The sequence below is a fragment of the Bubalus kerabau genome, chromosome X (assembly GCF_029407905.1).
Source record: "Bubalus kerabau isolate K-KA32 ecotype Philippines breed swamp buffalo chromosome X, PCC_UOA_SB_1v2, whole genome shotgun sequence".
NCBI lineage: Eukaryota > Metazoa > Chordata > Mammalia > Artiodactyla > Bovidae > Bubalus > Bubalus kerabau.
The window spans coordinates 144,751,923-144,766,516 of NC_073647.1; the positions used below are offsets into that span (position 1 = coordinate 144,751,923).

Below are 14,594 nucleotides of genomic sequence, written 5' to 3' on the forward strand. Positions count from 1 at the left end.
GATGGACTCATTCCGGCACCCGTCGGGACCGGGAGGATGGAAAAGGTGAAGGTGCACAAGCTTCTAGGGTCCGCAGCTTGCCTGCCAGGCAGGCATCCGCATCTTTCGTTTTTCCTTTCCAAAGCCTCACGGTGAACGCATGCACCTGGGTCATGGGATCCCCTGACCCCACGTGCCTGCCCAGCTCTGCCCCCCACCTGTCTTCAGGCTCCCTCCCTGCCCTTCAGAGCCATCGTTGAGCTAAGCAAGTCTTCATCTTGGTCGCTGATGATGACGGGCATCTGGCGGTGGTTCATAATCTGCTCGAAGTCAAGGAGCCAGTCATGCCACATGCTGGGGAAGGAAGAGTCTCGAGGAACAGGGTCAGTCTCGGGCAGAGCAAGGGCACCGGAACAGGCATCTGTATGTACTCCCTTTCAGGAGTACTTGTTTCCTTTCTGGACCCCCATACTTCAGGCACAGAGAGGTCGGATGGGAGTGCCACTTTGGCATCACTGGTGCTCTGCATCTGGGTACTCCCGCTTGCCCAGCCGCCACACTGACATCCCTGGCCCCTGCGAAACCATGCAACTCGCTCATCTCTCTGGGTCCCCTGTGGTCTTCTGGGACCCTTGTCCGCATTCCCCAAGGGAGGATCTGTTTCTGACCACTCTTGATGTATGCCTGGCATGTGTGTCCTGGCAAGTGGCATGTCAGTTGGCTGAAACTTCAGGATCTGCAGTCTCTGCAGCATGCATTCTCCATGCGCAAGTGCGTGTGTCTGTGCGTTTAGCAAGAGAGGCCTGGGTCTCTTCCCTGCTCCCTGTCTTGACAAGAAGTGGCAGAGATGTACTGCAGTCATTTGCCAGACTGTCTCCAGTCACTGATGACATCCATTCCCTGCTAAAGTGTGCGGCTCCTACTGAGATGCGAGCCAAACTCAGCCTCCCATAGTCATTTGCTCAGACACATACAGGTAGAGAGGTTCCAAGGCTCTGCTGGCACTGTGCCTGTGGTGATCACAGCACCCCCGAACCACAATTCCCGTGCCCCCCAGTTCCCTTGGCCTCCCCTCAGCTGGTGGGTTCCCTCACCCCCACCCCTCCTCCTGCTCCTGTTCCTTCTCGTCCTCCTGAGCATCTGACCTCTGATTCCCTCACCCCCACCCCTCCTCCTGCTCCTGTTCCTTCTCGTCCTCCTGAGCATCTGACCTCTGAGAAGTGGCACTAAGGATTTGGCATTGGCCCACAAGCCAGGGTTGCCCTGGATGATGGCACTTCTCTGACTCAAGGGGCGCTTTCTCCTCTGATGGTCCTTCCTCTGGAGCCGAAGATAGGCTTTGGGGTCTGTCTCGTGTGTGGAGCTCAACTCCACCTGCAGGACCGCCAATGCCTCCAGCGCCTCCAGTGGGGGCTGGTCACTCGAGGCTCCTGTGCTTGGATGTTCCTGGCCCTGCTCCTCCGGCTTCTCCTCCCGTTCCTGCGAGGACAGCTTCCCCTGCTCCTCTACTGCCACCACTTCAACCTCCTCAATGATGTCTTCCACCAGCAACAGGAACACTTGCCGGACGGCACCACCTCTCCGTCCTGCTGGGCCGCTCCATCCTCCACTGCCTGCCTCCTGAAGAAGGCAGCCTCCTCGCCTGGTGGGCCACCTTCTGTCACGACATCGGGAGTCCTACAACCCATCCCAGTGAGTTTGAGCGCCTCCAGTTGTTTGCTCTAGTGAAGTGCAAAAGCAGGAAGTTGTCGACACGCCAGTTGGAGGTGGAAGGGGTGACGTCCTCCAACAAAGTCAGTGCTGGATGATTCCAGTACATCCATGCCACCCCTTGTGAAGACAGGGAGCAGTTCAGAGACTCAGGGCTCTCTTATGAAATGCACAGACACACGCACTTGCCCACGGAGAACGCATGCTACAGGGACTGCAGATCCCACAGTGCTGGCAGGTCTCAGGGCCCCTGCACCCTGAATACTCGGGCTCACACCGAAGAAGATCCAGGGTGGTCCTGGGGCACTCCTGCCTTCCTCTCGTCTCACTCTCCATGTGGCCCTTGCCATGGCCCACACCTGTGAAGGACCTGAACACCTGAGCACATTAGTTAACCGGCAAAATCGTTGCAAAGGCATAAGCAGTCCCCCCAAATTGGTTGCTGGCCCAAAGCCTATTAACAGGGAAGCTGAGACACACGTGCACTGGGAGCCTTGTGATGTCACACCAGTGTAGTATGCTGGCAGGTGGGGGCCGACTTCCACAGCCTGACCTCCAATCCCCAGCAGGAACCAATCAAATGGAAGCTAAAGACCTTTCCTTACAGGGACACACCACTTGGAATTCTGGGCACTCTGGCAACCGTGATCCAGTTGCCAGTCTTAGCTCAAGACTAAGTGGTGGGCGGTTCCACCAAATCTGTTTGCTTGAGCCACAGGGCGAATGTGCCAGACAAGCAAGTGGAACACTCCGGCCAGTTGGGAGGTAAAGGCAAGGAACCTGACCCTGATGCTGCAATCCTCCTCAAGCTTGAAACTGCCTCTGAGTCAGCGGGTGACTATGTGTGAGAAGGAAATGGCAACCCACTCCAGTGTTCTTGCCTGGAGAAACCCAGGGACAGGGGATCCTGGTGGGCTGCGGTCTGTGGGGTCGCACAGAGTTGGACACGACTGAAGTGACTTAGCAGCAGCAGTAGCTATATAAACTCCGGCTAAAGCCTAGCAAAGGGTCACTCTTTCTGGCCCCTTCTGATGTGTATGTTGATGAAGCATCCTCCCTGGCCACTGATTGAATTCCTGTCTTTTTTAAGCCAGGAATCCCAGAGCCTTTCACAGCTCATAAGCAACTTTTCAAATCACGGGTACCACTGAATTGGAGTGGAATGAGTTGCTCGGTATCCTGCAGGAAAAGGAGTATCAGAGATGGACCTAAATCACCTGCCATGTTCAACTCACGCCTTTCTGCGCCTACCTACCGGGGTCCAGCCCCGGTTGAATCCAGGGATATCCTCAGGGGGACGGCATTGGTGATTGAAAGGATACATAAAAGGAGAAAGAGACAGAGGCTTGATCTGACTGATCTACGTGGGAAACTAATAAAGTTCGTGACACTGAACTTGCTCTGACCACGGAGGCCGCAGGCGCCCTCTCGAATAGCTGAAGGTGCCCCACCTTAGGCACCTTCTCGAGTGGGTCTTAGAAGCCCAGGCAGGTAAGTGGCCTCAGAGGGCCCCCATGCTCCCTTCAGTCATACTGAAGGAAGAACAGAGAAGAAAAGGAGAGAAAAGGAAGCAAGAACAACACAGGGAGACCAAGCCTGATGAGCAGGGCCCGTAGCTTTATTTTCAAAGGTAGCTTATATACCTTAAGTTGTGCATAGAGGATAATAGGGGGTGTAAAGTCATGCAAAGTCAACAGTCTTTGATCCTTTTCGAGACCAGGCTTGCTTTTCTGCAAACTTATTGTATACAAATGCTTTAGGTGATTTACATCATCTTCTGGCCAGAAGGCCTATTAACATTTTATGACTCTTAGTTCCTATAAAGGTTAGTTAACCAGGAAACTTGTTTTTTTCTAAGAGTAATTTTTCTAAAGTTTGGCGCCACTGTCCAAAAGCACTAAAGTTCCATTCTTATAGGGCAAAGGTGCAGTGGGCTGTAGTAAGGAAAGAATTTATTACCTTAAGGGTCTAAAGTTGTTAACACCAAGGCCGCCGCTTATTTTTTCTATATACCAACTATATTAATTAATATACTCCCAAGAACACAATACAGGGGATGTGGAAACTTGGCAGCAAGCATTAGCTCAATAATGAAATCTTCTACTAGTTCTATTCTAATAATTTCTAACTCCCCGAGAGGCTCTATACTATTTGAATATCTTAAGCTTCCCGTGTCTCTCACAGTTGGGAGGCTGTAAACAACCGTATGCATAGCTGTAGGAGTCCGGATAAACCTGTCAGGCAAGTTAGAGAGCCATCTGAGGGGTTTGGCTTGCAACACTCCTATAATGCCCAGGAGGCTAATTAACTAGAGCTCTAAGTTGATTTTCTTCAAAGAAAGGTGGTCGGGGATAGCCCCCCGTTAATGTCAGAGGAGTTGGTGAAAGTCATAGAGTAGTAAAACAGACAGATTCTGGTTTTGGGGTAGACGTTCAGGCAGGTCCAGGGGGCCCCTCGAGTCCTGACTTGCCTTTGCATATCAGGCCTCTCCGCATGACCTTTGTCATGGGTGGAAACTCCCATGCTGGGGTTTCCCGGAAACACCCCTGAAATCCAGGGAGCTTCCTCTTACCAGTGATGCTAATGATTTACTCCTTGACAGTCACTTCATTCTGGAATTGCTGGTTGTTCCAAAATAACAATATGATCTTGTAGCACTCAGTGGATACCTGAGTTCCTCCACTTGCCAGGACAAAGTGGAGGGGTGGTAAGGTGTGAAATCGCTTTACAGGAGAGCTGTCCTTTCCTCTTTGCAGGGATAAATCATGTTCTCTCCCCTTCACAGTGACCTCTCTTTCACATTGTGGTGTCTACAGCCTGACCTTCAAGTGTTTCCTGTAGCTAAGCATGTCTTCTTGGTCACTCATCCTGACCATCACCTGGGGGTGGTTCACAAACTGCTTTAAGTCAAGGAGCCTCTAGATGCCAGAGGGGACAGGCCTATGCCGAGGTCCAGCCCCGGCTGATCCAGGGAGTTCGAAGTGGGTATGGCGTCGGCGAGGATCAGGATACAATAGCTTCAATTAGATATTAATTAGAGATATAAAGAGTAATAGAATGAGGATAGCTCAGCAGGAAAATTCAGTGGAGAAAAGAGGCTGAGTAGCTTGGTTTACGCGGGAAACCAATAAAACTTCAAGACAAGAAGCTTGCACCACTTACGTAGGCCTCAGGCGTCCTTCCGTTCTCCCAAAGGAGAGGAGACACTGAGGCCTCCCTGGTCGGATCTTAGAAGCCCAGGCAAAGTTAGTAAGCATGGCGGGCTCCGCACTCCAGATGGAGACTCAGCCAGAGTTTGAGAGAGAGAGAGACATGGGGAGACCAGTATTTCAAGGAACTGATCCCCATTCTTTATTTTCCATGGTCTACTTTTATACACTGGGATGTTATTCAAAAGTCATGAGGGGTCAGCAGTCCTGACTTTTATCAGAGTCAGGTGCTTCATACAAATGTATACAGAGGTCTTAGGGGTGTTACATCATCTTCTGGCGAGGGGGCCTGCTGATAATTTATGACCCTCTCCTTGTGACAGTGGTCAGTCAAGCAGGACACTTATTTCTCCAGGGGTGATTATTCTTTAAAAAGACTCCACCTTCCGAAGGTACCAGATAAAGTTACATTCCTATAGGGTGAGGGTGTAGTGGGTTTTAATTAAGGAAAGAATTTACTTAGCCTAAGGTCTAACATGATTAATATCAAAGGTTCATACTTATTTCTTCTATATATCCATTAATGTGTGTAAGGGCAGGGGATGTGAAGACTTAGCAACAAACATTGGCTCAACAAATGAAAAACCCTTCACCAATACAATTTCTAATCAGCCCACTATACTTACACTAATGGTTTTCTAACTTTTCTAAAGAACCTGTTTTTAGGAGGTTTAAAGCATCTCGTGCCTCTCACGGTTGGTAGGCTGTGAGCAATCACATGTGGCCAGACAAGCCTGTCAGGCAGGCTAGAGAACCTTCAGAGGAGTTTGTAGGTTAAAACACTCTTGTCACACCCAGGAGTTTTTATTAACTGGAGCTCTAAGTTAACTCCTTCTCCGAAAGAGGTGGTGGGGGACAGCCCCCTGTAAAGTCAGAGGTGTAGGTGAGAGCACAAAGTAGTAGAGTAGGCAGACTCTGGTTTTTGGGGTAGATGCTTGAGAATTTCCAGGGGGACTCCTGAGGCTCGATCCCGCCTTTGCATATGTCGAGCCTCCTTCCTCATGACCTTTGCCATGGGTGGAGGTCCTCATGCCAGCTCCTGGCAGGCCTACATGACAAAAGCTCGAGCGGTCAGAAACAAACCCTCCCTTGGTGGATGCAGAGAGGGGACCCAGAGTGCCACAGGGGACCTAGAACTTTTAGCATGTCTGATTGATTATGGGAACTGACTACTGTCATGCAGTTCCTGATCTTATGGGTGATGCCCTTGCTGTTCTGATTAGCACAAATTGATATTTGGTCGTTCCTTGCAGCAGTCCCTAATCAGAATTGTCATTAGCACCAGAGATGGACTCTTCAGAGAAAAGGGTTGTCTACTACACAGATCTTCTCCAAAAAGCTGAATGAATTTGGGTGTGAGGTTGGGATACCTAAGTGCTCATGCTACTTGTAGCTAGGAGTGTTTGTTTCCAGAAATAAGCTAATTTTTAGAAGGTCGAGATGGTGTTTAGGGCCTTCCTGCTAGAAACAGCACCTCCTTGTGATAGTGCCTTGATATGCACAACCTTGGGGCTTGTTGGGCCTTCATACAGTCTGGGCTGGCGGAACTGACTAGTGCTAGTAGAAAATTGAAGTCAGACAATGCCGGACTACCCTTTAGGCTGAGTTGGCACAACCACAAGGGCTCAGACTGACCGGGATGGGTTGTGGAACTGCCAGTGTTTCTGCTACTTTATCAGATAACCCACAATTTCAAGAATAAGTCTGGAAATGCTCCTCTGGCACACTGTCTCTGGTCACTGATGACATACCTTCCCCGCTAAAGTGTATGGCTTCTATTCAGATGCGAGCCATAAGGAGCCTCCCATAGTCAATTGCTCAGACACAGGTGTAGAGATTCCCAGGGTCTGCTGGCACTGTGTCTTTGGAGATTGCAACACCCACAGCCCCCAACTTCCTGGCCCCCCTTGCCTGGCCAGTGCCCCCACCCTGACCCCTCCTCCTGTTCCTGTTCCTTCTCCTCCTCCTAAGCAGCTGACCCCTAAGAAATGGCAGTAAGGATATGGCTTTGGCCCCAAAGCCAGGGATGCCCTGGATGATGGCACTTCTCTAATCAAGGGACACTTTCTCCTCTGATGGTCCTTCCTCTGGAGCCAAAGATAGGCTTTGGGGTCTTTCTCATTCACGGAGCTCAGCTCCTCCTGCAGGGCTGCCAACGCCTCCATTGCCTCCAGTGGGGCCTGGCCACTTGAGGCTCCTGTCCTTGGATGTTCCTGACCCTGCTCCTCTGGCTTTTCCTCCCACTCCTGCGAGAACACCTTCTCCTGCTCCTCCTCCACCACCACTTCAACCTTCTCAATGATGTCTTCCACCAGCAACTGGAACTCTTGTCCAGTTCCTGACACCTCTCCCTCCTCCAGGGCCTCACCTTCCTCCACCACCTCCCTGCCTCCTGATAAGGGCAGCCTCCTCGCCTGGTGTGCCACCTGGTCCGTGAACATTCCCAGATGGCTGCATCATGCCAGCGGGTCCAGAGCCCCTGACAGCGTTCCTGGGTACCTCAGGGACAGAGGTGCTCACCTTGGATCCAAACTGCAAGCCCTGGGCAGGACGTGGGGGTGGGGAGGTCAGGTGCTGCAGAGTCCATCCCAAAACTTGTGCATTAGGCTAGAGCAGTGTCGGGAATGCAGCCAATCTCTGAGGAAGGAGTACACCATTTGCCTTGGTTCCCTGCCTGGCCCCCACATGGCACCCCCTAACCAAACCTTCCTGGAACACCTGGCCCAACATCTGTCAGCTCCAGGCATAGGGACACAAATGGAAACAGGAAACACAGGTGTTTCAGTAGATGAAGTACCAGTGGCTCACATAAATACAGAGATTTCCTTATTTCTTAGGAAAATAGGAAAATCTCCATTCTGATCTTCAGATGTGAAATATAGAGAATTCCAACTTCCATGAAGGAGGATTAGTGCCTAGATTTTGATACAGAACATACAGAGAATTTCATAGGGGAAAATTGTTGTCTAGATATATATGAGAAATACAAAGAATTCCATATTTCATGGAGACTTTCTGAGGAACATGACCTAAAGGAAAGGTCTTGGAGGCCGATGGATGTCCTAAGTGTAGGAAAACACAAAACAAACCCCCCACCCCACCCCACCTGGTCACCTCATACATACAAGGAGAAAGGGTCATTTAAATTAAATAAATGAAGTAAAAAGTACACTTGGGGAGGATGTGGGAGAATTGAGAGTTAAAAAACAAAAGCATTTCATTGGGGAAAAAAAACCAAACAGGACTAACCTCCTTATAGGAAGTCTACTAGTAACAGGTGTTAAGAGGCCAACACATTCATTTACCTAATTGCTACAGTTTCATTTCTTGCTCTTGCTGTAATAATTATGCACCAATCTCTAGTCAAAGACTCAATCAGATAAAACACAGCAGTGGGCAAAATCCATTATGTTATATAACATTTTCATCTAGCTGATGAGACCAAATGCCTTCTCCACCTTTCTGGTTGGTTTGTGGCTGCTGAGATTCTGCTTCCTTTGAAAGCACAGAGTGCGTCCACGGCGATCTGTTTAGAAGCAGCTCGCCTGCAAGACCACAGCAGCACACCACACGGGGAGGGGCTTATATGCAGATACAGCAAAGGCTGGAATTCATTTTGCAATTGTGGTAAAGTCATTTACTGCCCTATGGCCTCTGGGAGAAACACTTTACAGACAGACCCATTAATTTAATAATGACAGGACGACAGGCAGTGTCGATATGTAACCAACACACAATCTGTATTCAATCTGAAAAATAGCTTAAATGCTACGAGGTTCTACAGAGTTAAACTGCATACCTGCTGTGACTTTTCCTTGTTTTCTCTTCATGGCAGGCAGGAGAGCTTCCTGAAGGGAAGCCTGTTACACTTCTAAAAACAGACATCATCATGCTCTAACACGTTGAACATGTAGAATCACACGTAATTGGCTTTTTTGGTAATCCTGAAAAGAGCAACTCAAAATGATGGAAATTCTGAAGCCCCCTCCAAGGAATTCCTTTTATAGCTTTTGGATTTCAGCCTCCGGGCTCTAATTCCTATTACACTATTAGGGCAAATTGTTTTCTGCCCTTTCCAATGTCAAAAATCAGCCCGCCAAATGCGAATGATTTACAGACAGCAGGCCTAGCCTTTACTAAAAGTAAGATAAAAATCCTAACTACATCATACAGTCATAACGTCAGCTGGCATGATAATGGAATTAAGACCCCCCCCAGTTAATATCCCTCACTCTCCCCCTTCCAGAGATGGGTTAGTCAGCGGCACCTGACACAAAGCACTCCTCCTCCCCGGGGCACAAGGACACGCATAGTGGCGTGAACTGAAGGACAGGCAAGCATGCAGCGTGTCAGGTCTGCAGGGGAGAGTTTCAAGTTTAGTCACCATGCTGTGGACAAGCACCCACGCAATGAATTAATTGGTAGTGTGTGCCCTATTCCCCCAAAGAAGGGGTCAAAGCAACAGCAGAACCCGGACTCCCAGAAAGCCTTCAGTTTCAGGGGCCCACTGTGCCATTTCTAATAACTGCCTTCAAGCTTTCACAATGTGGGGCAAGGATGTTTCTAGAAACGTGCTCCTGACCAGAGGTTGGGACCCTTGATCAGAGCAGCCTGGGAAGGTTGATAGGAACCTTGAGGAAATACTTTAGTTTTGATTCATGCTTGTGATCCCCGTGAGTCTGTCTCAGAACTGTGGCTTGATGTCCCAGATCAGCTTTGAATCTTTACTGCTAGATTTTCTAGTATGCTCACAGAACACATGCTCCTAACCTCTGGCAACACATTGCCAGAAGCCACAAGGGAGATTCTGAGATTTGGCAAACTCTTTATGGCAAAGACGCTCAAAACAGTTGTGCCTCCAACCTCTGGGGTGGATGGCAGCCAGGAAAGCCAACGATTCCAGACCTGAGTCCCTTGGCGGAAGCCTGCCCTGAACTTGAACAAGCCCAGCTCGAAAAGGAGCAACTGCTTTCATGACACAACGTCGTCATGAGGGACAAGATTCTTCTACACATGATTTTCATAACTTCTTAGGTGTACAGAGGGCTAAAAAGGGAAAACCAACAGGGGCATGGAAACATGATGTGACTTTGTATTCTTTCCAGGTATACACTGAAACTGGATTCCATTTGCCACTGCCACTGTTCTCAATTGTGCTCGACAGAGGAGAGGCCGGAGAGGGAGGAGAATCAGAGCCTGTGGTTCTTTCTTGAGGATGGGGGCCGACTGAACGAGGGACAGAACCAGGGGCTTCCAGGTTATTTCCAACCATGACATGCCCTCTTCTTTCTGCTGGTACAGATGGGAATCTGGGGCATGACACCTGCCCTAGTCAGTGGAAAACAGGTCACCAGCAGAGGGCAGGGGGGCCAAGCCCCCTGTGACGTTGGGCAGCAACAAGAGGTCTGGCAAGCTCTGAATGTGGGACTTGAGTTCCTTGCGGACCTGGGTTACCCAAGCAAGCTTCTGTTTATATTCTTCCAGTTTTTTCTCCTTTTCTGACAAAACGTCTTTCTGGTTCTGGGTGTACTCCACCAACATCCGAGCCAGCTGGCGTCGGTCTTCCAGCTCCACCGCCAGGCACCCGTTATATTCGGCTAGTAACAGACATGCTTCATCTACTGTTTTTGAAAGACGTTCAGCTGCCTCTTTGTCTGTTATTTTTTCCAAAAGAGAAACATCTTGCACTTCCTGGGGTAAAGAAGCAATTTTCTGTCGGACAGTAGCATCCCCTGATGCAGCATTTTCTAGGTCCTGCAAAGCTTTGATCAGCTCCTCAGTCAGGAGGGGCCCTGCAGAAGGATCCTGGGGAGAGTAGCTGCCAGGATAGTCGTCATCCTCCTCCTCTTGTATTTGCTGAAAAGTCCGCTTCAGAGATTTCTTCTCCTCTGTTGCTTTGGGGGGAGGGCTCTTGGAGTCCTCCATAGACAGCTTCAGCTGCTGGATGAACTCGCCGCCATACACACTTCTTTCTTGCCAGATGTTCAGCAATCTTTCTAAAGGTTTTTTACAGCCTTCATCTGCCTCTCTGGCAACGTGAGAAAAAGCATCCACAAGGACAGATTCAAATTCCCTCGTGAATTCGGGTCCTTTCCTTTTACTGTTTTGAATGACATCGTTGGCTAAGTATAGAAAAGTAAGCTTTCTATTTGATTTGGCTTTGCGGAGCTCGCGATGCCACACCGAGACGATGGGGCCCGCGTGCTTGCGGTGGTGGATGAGCCACAGGGAGAGGGTCTGCACGCTGTGCTGAGAGTTGCTCAGCTCTGAGAGCTTCTTCTCCAGTGCCAACTCGGAGAAGGAGGACATGGTGGCGGCGGTGAGGCCCGGCAGGGAGTGGCCTAGGCCGCCCAGTGCAGAGGGAAGAGTGACAGCATGAGGCCGGGGCCTCACTCCACCCGCCTGCGGGACTCTTTATGGACTGACAGACGGCCGGGGGTGCCCGGCGGGGGAGGGGATGGGTCTCTGCAGTAACAGCCACCCGCACCACCACCACAAGATGGCCACCGACCTCTCACCCCGCCGCGAGCGCAGGGTCAAAGGGCAAGTGCAGAAGTGGTGGGACACCGGGGGGCGGGAGTCAGAGTGTAGAAAACACCCTAGTGTTGAAGGCCTCTTTGAATCTCGCTCTTGAGTACTCCAAGAGCGGCAGACCGGGAAAAAAGCGCAATTCGACGGCCTCTGGAAGGCGCTTTGACCGCTCGCGCCCGCACGCCGACGCAGTGAGTCTCATCAGAACCCTTTCTCCTGCTCCCGCAGAACCTTTCTGGCGCTGGGCGGTGCGTGAATTATGTGTCACTTCAGAAATGTTTAAAAATATGACAAATCAACTATACTTCCAACAGTGAATAAATAAATGGTTCCCCTGTTGGCAATATATATGTCCTTGAGGACATTATGCTAGGTAAAATACTAGGTTAGCAGAAGACAAAAATTTTATAATCACATGACATTGTTAAAATACCTGAGTTATAGAAACAGAGTGGAACGTGGTTTCTGAGCTAGTGGAAATGGACCATGATGATCCAGGTTACCAACTTTTAGTCATAGGTTAAATAATCTCTTCAAGGAAGACTGGAATAGAAGCAGGATGGACATGGAATGGCAGACCTTAGGACAAGAACACAACTGAAGTTTGAAGTCCATCTCCATCAACAGTCAGCCTTTCAGCAGAGTGTAGTGAAAGTCTCTGGCCTTGGGCTGGGTAGCGAGCAGCAGAGTTTCTGAACCGGCGGGGTCTTGCAGAGGCTTAGAGTCCTTGCGTGAGCCACTCACTGACATGACATGTTTCAAAGCACTAGCCAATGTATCCCATCCCCACATTCATGACCTAATGGTTGTGGCAATTTGCATGGGTCACTGTCTGTGGGACCCAGTGCCCTATTTGGCTAAACTGAGGAGACTGAATGCCAGCTGCATACCAGGCACCTGTACCCTCATTGAAGATGGCGGGGTTTAGTATGGGGATCTTGGTAAGTGGAGGGCACAGAACTGAGAGTTGCCTCCTCAGCTGGGACTGGGCGCTGGTGGGAAGACCAAGAATGGGTGCTAGATGAATGCACCCAGACAGGGTAGCCAGCCTGCACAGGGACACCATCCTCCTAAGCAGGACCTTGCAAGGTGAAAGTCAAACTTGGGTCCTTTCCTTTCAGGATAGGGAATAATATTTGTTTCCATGGAGATTTACAGGAGTACCGTTACCTGAACCTGACCTTACCTCAAGAACAGAGGATCTACAGGAAGAAGTTTGAAACAGTTAGCTGTTTTTTTTTTTTTAACAGATCTATTCTTTATTGTCACTTCTATTAACAATATGAGTGTCATTGCTGACAGCGCTTCCTGAGCGGGGTGCTCAGCCAAGCCTGATTGAAGCAGGAGCCAAAGAGGGGGCTAGTGACCCCCCAACCAGGAGCTCTGGGGCCTTGAGGCCTGGGTCTTCCATCTGAGGTCTCTGGATGGGGAGGGGCTGGAGAGGAGGTAGGCTGGACCCCTCAAGACTCAGGCTCTTCCCCCAGGAGGAATTCAGCCCATTTTCCCCCTGGAGAAACTGAGGCAGGACAGGCTTGGCTGGGTGAGGAAGGGCTTACCCTTCCTGAGCTGAGGCTGGGTGGGGGCCCAGGGACACCCCACATCTGCCACATAGCTTCTTGGGCTGCACATTTTTCCTGGGCACCAGCCAGCAGCTAGAGCACCGGGTGCCATATTTCTTGTACCTGATGCCACAAGCGTTGCAGAGAGGGGTACCATCCTCAGCATATCTCCATAAAGGGGTCCTCTCGGTCCTACAGGAAGCACAGTGGCGGGGTGCCAGGGCCTTGCTGCCTCCCGGGTTGGCCTCTGGGCCTCTGGCAGGGCCTGGAGTGGGAGGCCCTGGAGAACGGCTGCTGCAGGCCAGGCTGTAACTGGGTATAATCTGTAGGCTGGAATCCGGCTTTATCTGAAACTTCAAGGTCACCCCCTCAAAGAGAGGGTCCACTTTATCGGCACCCCGCTGGGGGTTTGACTGCTTCCGGGGCCTCCTCTGTGGCTGGGCTGGAGAAGTCAGGGGAGCCCGTGGGGGCCCCAGGTTGGGGCTCTGCTGGCTGACTGGGGTCAGCATGTTCTTGTCATCCTTGGCCTGAGGTAGGGGTCCCAGGGTCTCCAGGGCCTTCGGCTCCCAGTAGGGCCCCAGGGCCTGGGTGTCCCAGGGGGTCTGGGCCAGCTCCTCTGCTGTCTCTTGGAGGAAGCGCAGGGCGGTGACCGAGTCTTGGTGTGCAGGCCAGAAGGACCTGCCACTGGGTCTGAGGCATGCTGGGGTCCTTGGTGCCTGCTGGATCGGGGGTTCCGGGGGCGGCTCGGGGTTCAGGCAGGGCGGCGCTAGCAGCTCTCGCAGCATGGCGAAGTCCGGGGCTGGCTTGGCCTCCATTCTCACCCTCTCTCCAGTCACACCCTTCCCTCACCTTTCCTATAAGTGTGCTTTGCTGAAAGCTTTTGGGAAGTTAGCCTTTTTTAAAGGTGTAAGCCACCCAATTCCTTTCATGCCCTGCAATAAAAAAATTCCTCTGTTTTAAACGCCAATGTTCTGATATTGCTTAGCTTAACTATGGGTATTTGGTAACAGTAGCACCTTATCTCAAGTCTTTGGAGGGTAGCAGACTATCTGAGAGAATGCCTCACTCCAAAACCAGATTCTCTCATGAAAGTATGAGAATGTATTTTATCCTTCTTCTGTATAAAGCAAACTAGGAAAGGCTGATGGTTACCTCAATTACCGAGTGACTTTAGGACAAACTGAAAAATGTTGTCATCAGCTCTTATTTAAAGACTACTTATTATTTTGAAAATTCTGTAATGAACTGAGTTGCTAGGATACACATATACAGTATATCTTTTGTCTTTACGATTTTTAGTAGTTTCCATATCATGAGCATCACATTATGGTTTAATATTCATTCAAAAACAAAAATGTTTTCCTTCCCTTATGTCTTTGTGGTGAGGATTTCTGATTGTTAAGAAATTTTGAATTTTTGTTTCACCTGTATTACCCCTGGACAACCCATTTTTCTTAACCAGCTGCTTTCTGGGTTGGGAATACCTGGTTACTGGGGTGAACCTGGGAAACAGATGCATATATAGCAGTACCAAGTGGAAAGAAGAAAATCAATATAATGCAATAAATTGTGTTCTCTCCAAATTTGTGTGTTGAAGCTCTACCTC

At 50.1% G+C, this 14,594-nt stretch overlaps 3 protein-coding genes and 1 pseudogene across 3 annotated transcripts; all 4 read right to left on the reverse strand.

Moving 5' to 3' along the window:
* Positions 1-203: 203 nt before the first annotated feature.
* LOC129640224 (testis-specific Y-encoded protein 1-like) lies at positions 204-1,667 on the reverse strand. The gene is given in 3 exon segments (XM_055565433.1): positions 204-302; positions 1,219-1,538; positions 1,541-1,667. Coding segments are annotated over 3 exon segments (546 nt in total).
* Positions 1,668-4,499: 2,832 nt separating this feature from the next.
* Positions 4,500-7,358, reverse strand: LOC129640225 (testis-specific Y-encoded protein 1-like; annotated as a pseudogene).
* Positions 7,359-10,105: 2,747 nt separating this feature from the next.
* LOC129639527 (regulation of nuclear pre-mRNA domain-containing protein 1B-like) lies at positions 10,106-11,207 on the reverse strand. Its single transcript, XM_055564662.1, has one exon. The coding sequence runs from the start codon at positions 11,205-11,207 to the stop codon at positions 10,227-10,229; it is 981 nt and encodes a 326-aa protein (XP_055420637.1). The 3' UTR covers positions 10,106-10,226.
* Positions 11,208-12,712: 1,505 nt separating this feature from the next.
* On the reverse strand, positions 12,713-13,803 carry LOC129639550 (GATA-type zinc finger protein 1-like). Its single transcript, XM_055564683.1, has 2 exons — positions 12,986-13,803; positions 12,713-12,849 (listed from the first exon to the last, which is right to left on the reverse strand). The coding sequence occupies exons 1-2, from the start codon at positions 13,801-13,803 to the stop codon at positions 12,789-12,791; spliced, it is 879 nt and encodes a 292-aa protein (XP_055420658.1). The 3' UTR covers positions 12,713-12,788.
* Between the last annotated feature and the right edge of the window lie 791 nt (positions 13,804-14,594).